We start from the raw sequence: 6267 nt of genomic DNA on the forward strand, positions 1-6267 counted from the left end.
CCAAGCAAATTCATATTATTTCATTAATCAAAGTAGTGGTGATTCAAGATGGACTGTAATCAAAAGTCTGAGCGTACGATTTTGACGCTCTTGGCTAAAGAATGAGCAACAAAATTTTCTTATCTCTTTACAAAACTTATCTCAAAGTTTGGATGATTACGTATAACAACTGTTTACACGAATTAATAATGCAGCCAAAACTTATCTCAAAGTTTTTGTTCTTCTTCGATTCAATCTCTACTTTAGTCCCTCCCGGCACTAGCTTCTTGGATTAGGTATGATTTTATTGAGAGTAAAAAAACTGCGACTAATACTAAACATTTTTTTATCGAGTAAAAAAACCACTATAATTGCACTTATATCAATATTAATGACAAAACACTTTCACCTAAGTCTGAGATATCACAATTGCATGTGAGTTTTAAGTGTTTATCACTCCATCTATAATTTGATCTCTAAACTATCAATTTCTCTTCAAGTTAATAGCTAAACTATAGAAATATATTAAATAGTCTCTAAATTATTAGTAGTTCAAATACTTTTTTTTAATGGTAAATATGTATTATATAAAAATATCTGGTAATACACCGATAAGAGAATTACACTGAACAACAAGGGCGCCAGAGGTACCAAAAAATAAACGAACGGAAAATGCTAAACAGTGTTCCGAGACATTAGTTAAGGATATAAATATGGAAATTTCATCTCGTAAATCATGCATTCAATGTTTTAATATGTAAAAAGTTATTATTTCTCATCATTAACTTTTTCATTTGTTTCTTTTTTTTAGTATGCTTAATTGGTGCTCCGGGCACCGTTTTAGCATGACCCAAAACGAAGATACAACCAAACAGGAAAACAACAAAAGCACTTCACAACATCGAACAACACAAGTTGATCAAAAAAAAAAAAACATCGAACAACACAAAAACAAAAGCAAAAGTACCCCAATACACCGTACTATGAATTATGAATAGAATATGATGATTAACAAGAGTTGTGAAGAAGCATTGGTTTCATTGTTGAGCAAATGCACCACAAATCTCAGAACCACCAAACAAATTCACTCTCATCTCTACATTACAGGCCTTCACACTCACCCTTTCTTCTTCGGCAAACTCCTTCTCCACTGTGCCATCTCCATCTCCGAACATGCTCTCAACTACACTCTCCGTCTCTTCCATCATTTCCCCAACCCCGACACCTTCATGTACAACACCCTCATTCGTTCACTCTCTCACTCTTCCACCCCTCACACTTCCCTTCAACCCTTTATTCAATTACTTCGCCACACCACTCTTAATCCCGACAGCTTCTCATTCGCATTTGTACTCAAAGGGATTGCTAATGACGCTCATTCGAAGAGACCTGGTATTCAGATACATTCTCAGGCTTTCCGTCATGGGTTTGATGATCATATATTTGTTGGAACGACTTTGATTAGTATGTATGCTGAATGTGGGTGTTATCAATCTGCAAGAAAGGTGTTTGATGAAATGTCTCAACCGAATGTTGTTGCGTGGAATGCTGTGATAACTGCTTGTTTTAGGTGTGGGGATGTGGAGGGTGCTTGGGGTTTGTTTCAAAGGATGCCTATTAGGAATTTGACTTCTTGGAATGTGATGCTTGCTGGTTATGTTAAAGCAGGTGAATTTGGGTTGGCAAGAAATTTTTTTTATGAAATTCCGATGAGAGATGATGTTTCTTGGAGTACTATGATTGTTGGGTTTGCTCAAGGTGGTTCTTTTGATGATGCTTTTGGGTTTTTCAGGGAGTTGATGCGGGAGGGAATCAGGCCGAGTGAGGTTAGCCTCACCGGAGTGTTATCTGCTTGTGCACAGGCTGGAGCGTTTGAGTTTGGTAAGATTTTACATGGGTTTATGGAGAAAGCTGGGTTTCTTTGTATTATTTCGGTTAATAATGCTCTCATTGATACCTACTCTAAGTGCGGAAATGTTGCTATGGCTAAGATGGTCTTTCAAAATATGCTGGCGGCAAGGTGCATTGTATCTTGGACATCTATGATAGCAGCACTTGCAATGCACGGTTGCGGAGATGAGGCAATCAGGGTTTTTCATGAGATGGAAGAGTCTGGAGTTAGACCAGACGGTGTCACGTTCATATCTCTCCTCTATGCTTGCAGTCATAGTGGTTTGGTTGAACAAGGGTGTGCTTTGTTTTCTAAGATGAAGAATTTCTATGGAATTGAACCCGCCATTGAGCATTATGGTTGTATGGTTGATCTGTATGGTCGAGCTGCTATGTTGCAGAAAGCCTATGAGTTTATATGTCAGATGCCGATTTCGCCTAATGTAATCATTTGGAGGACCCTCCTTGGGGCTTGTAGCATTCATGGTAATATCGAATTGGCAGAGCTTGTAAAATCAAGGCTTGCTGAAATGGATCCAAACAACTCTGGTGACCATGTACTGCTTTCAAATGTTTATGCGGTTGCGGGGAAATGGAAGGATGTTGCTGGCATAAGAAGAACAATGATTGAACAGAGCATGAAAAAAGCTCCTGGTTGGAGCATGATTGAAATTGACAAGGTCATTTATGGTTTTGTGGCAGGTGAAAAGCCTAACGAGGTTACAGAAGAGGCCCATCAGAAACTGAGAGAAATAATGTTGAGACTCAAAGCAGAAGAAGGTTATGCGCCCCAGGTAAGGAGTGTCTTGCATGATATCGAAGAGGAAGAAAAAGAAGATTCAGTGTCCAAGCACAGTGAGAAGCTTGCTGCAGCTTTTGGAATAGCGAAACTTCCTAAAGGAAGGATTTTAAGAATAGTGAAGAACCTGAGGGTTTGTGGGGACTGCCATACTGTGATGAAGCTGATTTCTAAAGTCTATCAAGTAGAAATCACTGTGAGAGATAGAAGTCGCTTTCACTCGTTCAAAGGTGGGGTTTGTTCCTGCAGAGATTACTGGTGATAGAAGTGAACGTTTAATTGAATTGAAATGTAAGGAAAAAACTTCTGGTATCATTCCTTCAAATTACAAGACACCTATTGGAAGTTTTAAATAAAAAAGAAGTGAAAAGGATGACAGGCAAAGCCATACAAGCTAAGGAAGAACAATGCATCATTGAGGTATTCAACATGCAACTACTGTCACAATCGTAAAATGAATTTCCAAAACTTGTCTTTGCCTATAGAAAATCAGACTGCACCCCCTCCCGAACATTCATGAAAAGGTGTTCAAAATACCACAACTACGGTCGCATCACTATCTCTCCAACTTGCTCTCCATCCACAACTACAGGTGAACCATATGCTAATGGGTCGAGAGGTAGAGGAATGTTCTGTAAATGGGAGAGAAAGACCGGATGCTGATGCATGTGGTGCAAATACATCAATTGCAACATCAACTGTAAATATCAAGGCAAACAACCTCCCAAGTAGCATCTGCACATGCTTCTGCAAGTGCCAGTCTGCTTCCATCCAAGCCCAAGTAACTGCAGTCTGCTGCAACCACTACATGATTGCTCATGGAAGGGGATTATGGGTTTAATTCCTTTGAAATGTGGAGTTGTGAGGCCTAAATTAGGGATGATCAGAGCTTTCATGTATACCCTTGTGTTATAACTTATAAGGTCACAACTTCAGCACACATTTGGAGAATAGGAGACTTGAGCATATGCAGGAAACCCGAAGAGCCAATCCATGTCCCTAAATCAAAACTGTCTTTTGCTTTTTTTTGGTGCTAGTGTAAGTAAGACTAATATCCATTTTAGGTGTTTCAGTGTTGATGTTATTCACAGTATAATAGATTATTTTATAACTGAATATGGTTGGTTAATATTTGGTTTAATACTCCAATTATTTGCTGGTGTATTGACTAAATTTGGTTTATGATAACAGTTTATTTAGAGTCTTTTAATCATATCCATCACTTAATGCTACTACATGTACATGTACTCCCTTGATAATACCCATTACTCAATATTAATCCTTATTAATGCTGGTTTATTTAAATATTGTTACATGTTCTAAAGTTTGTTCTTGGCTTCGAGTTGGTTCGTTGGTTCTTATATTTTGCTTAAATCTGTAAGCAGTACCAAGTTCGTTGGTTCTCATTTAATGTCACTATTTTCATGGAGTGCAGTCCCTACTCTAACCCAATCTGATCCCACAAATTATAACGTGTTCGTATTCTAGCCCGTGGTTGCATTACTTGGTTCACATCACACACAGTCAACACATAGTGGCTACAAAAAACCCTTTCAATCAACTGGTCCAAGAGATTACATAATTCAAATAATATGAATATTGTAACTACGACTACTTAGTGCCTAAACGATGTAAGGCAGCTAAGACATCCTTTCTCTGTCATGGTTTTTTTTTTTTTTGAACAATTCTCTGTCATGTATGCTTTAGTGCTTGACACCAACCATACAAGATATCTCATTAAATCCAAGGTACCCAATATTTTGTCATTTTAATCCGTCCCTTTGCTTCTATTAAAATCCATTTTCTTCCCTCCTCATTATTCATTTACACCTTTTAAAAAATTACAAATAATTGTAACTGATTATTTAATGTGAGGAATAAAATTATCGCATTGTTTTTTATTGACAAATGTTAATAAGTCAGTTGTTATATTAACCTTAAATTTTTTTAGTGTCTCTTAGCCCACCAATTGATTTTTAGTGTCTCTTAGCTCACCAACCGAACTACCTACGTAAGATAAAATTATCTTATTACTATTATATGATGATGCGGTTGCATCTTAGAATCTTCAATTTTTATTTTTTTATGAATAATTAATTTTTACCCTCTTGCAAGTGATCTTTCAAAAATAACTAGAGATCAATGGGATATTTTTAAAGGAACAAAGATCATCCATAGTATAATATAAGTGCAAGAAAGATCTATCTTGGTAGATGCAGACATGAAGCAAGAATAAACAATCAATTTATTCTAAAAAAAATTACCATTTTATTGATTTAGTTGTTTATAAGTATAATTTAGTTGGTCGCTATCATGCGACATTATTAAAGGGGCGGAGTTTGAATCTCAAATTCTCCACACTTAAACGCAGCGACGAACCTGTGTAAGGCTTGGTGTGGCTATAGCCACATCAGCCCAACCCATTTTTTTTTTTAAATAAATATTTTTTATAAATAATTTGTAGATATTTTATATACATATTTGTACAAATGTTAATATAAATATTAGTTTAGAGCTTATTATTAATGATTGTAAGTCTCTCGGTACACATATTAGTTTAATGGCTCGTTTGGCCCAGCTTTTTTTAGAACTTATGCAAACAACTTATGTAATATAAATTAGGTTTTATGCTATTTTATAAGTTAACACTAGTAAAATTGTAATTTTATAAACTATTTTATCATAAACTACCTTGACAAACTTATAATAATATATAAAAATTACATAAGTTGTTTGCATAAGCTCTAAAAAAAGCTGGGCCAAACGAGCCCTAAGTTTTGGTGCAAATATTAATTCATAGTCTATTATTGGTGATTTTAACTCTTGTTATACGTAGAGTATTAATTTAAGTTGTGTAATTTAATTTTATAATATTCAACTTTAAATTTGTAAAAAATAGTGGATAATTAATTGAATTTGTAATATTGTGTAAAATTAGCAATTGAACAAGCATATAAATATGAAATAACATAAAAATATATGTTTAAGTGATATTTAATTTTTTCAAATAAGATAATACGGATAAAATTGGTTTAATTTATCAAACTAAGCCTTGTTCAAAAAAAAATTATCAAACTAAATTAGGTAGTATAATTTTGGGTTCTATATATTTTTGTCAAAGGTAGGATCTTGTGAAACATCAAACAATAGCGAAACACATGATTTAACAAATATTCGATAAGTTATAGTCTTTTTTTTTTCGAATAAATTTTTTGTGATTTTTTAGATATAATTTGTTGATTTCTTTCTTTGAATAGAAATTTTCTGGTTTATTGTTGTTCTTTCTTAATGAATATACATGTTGTATTAGTAGTAATCTCATATATTGTTTGTTCCTTAAAAAAAAAATCTCATATATTGTTTATTGTTTAACTGAATTTTAGAATGAAGATTTTTTTCCAATAATGTCTAAATTTTTTAGCCACACTGATAATTTATAGCTGGGTCCGCCCCTGCTTAAACGCGAGTCTAACTACTAAACTAATTTGCAAAAAAAAATCACTAAAATATATAAATTTCATCAAGTTATTCTTCCAAGATTAAATTAACGAATTTCATATAATCTAAAAATTACTTATCATATTTATATAATCTAAGAA

At 34.2% G+C, this 6267-nt stretch overlaps 1 protein-coding gene across 1 annotated transcript; it reads left to right on the top strand.

Annotated features, from left to right (window-relative positions):
• Positions 1 to 854: 854 nt before the first annotated feature.
• On the top strand, positions 855 to 3967 carry LOC123885862 (pentatricopeptide repeat-containing protein At1g74630). The gene has a single exon (XM_045935201.1). It carries the CDS (start codon positions 981 to 983, stop codon positions 2928 to 2930), a length of 1950 nt encoding a protein of 649 aa, XP_045791157.1. The 5' UTR covers positions 855 to 980; the 3' UTR covers positions 2931 to 3967.
• The last annotated feature ends 2300 nt before the right edge of the window (positions 3968 to 6267 follow it).

This window comes from Trifolium pratense, linkage group LG5 (assembly GCF_020283565.1).
Source record: "Trifolium pratense cultivar HEN17-A07 linkage group LG5, ARS_RC_1.1, whole genome shotgun sequence".
NCBI classification, from domain to species: domain Eukaryota; kingdom Viridiplantae; phylum Streptophyta; class Magnoliopsida; order Fabales; family Fabaceae; genus Trifolium; species Trifolium pratense.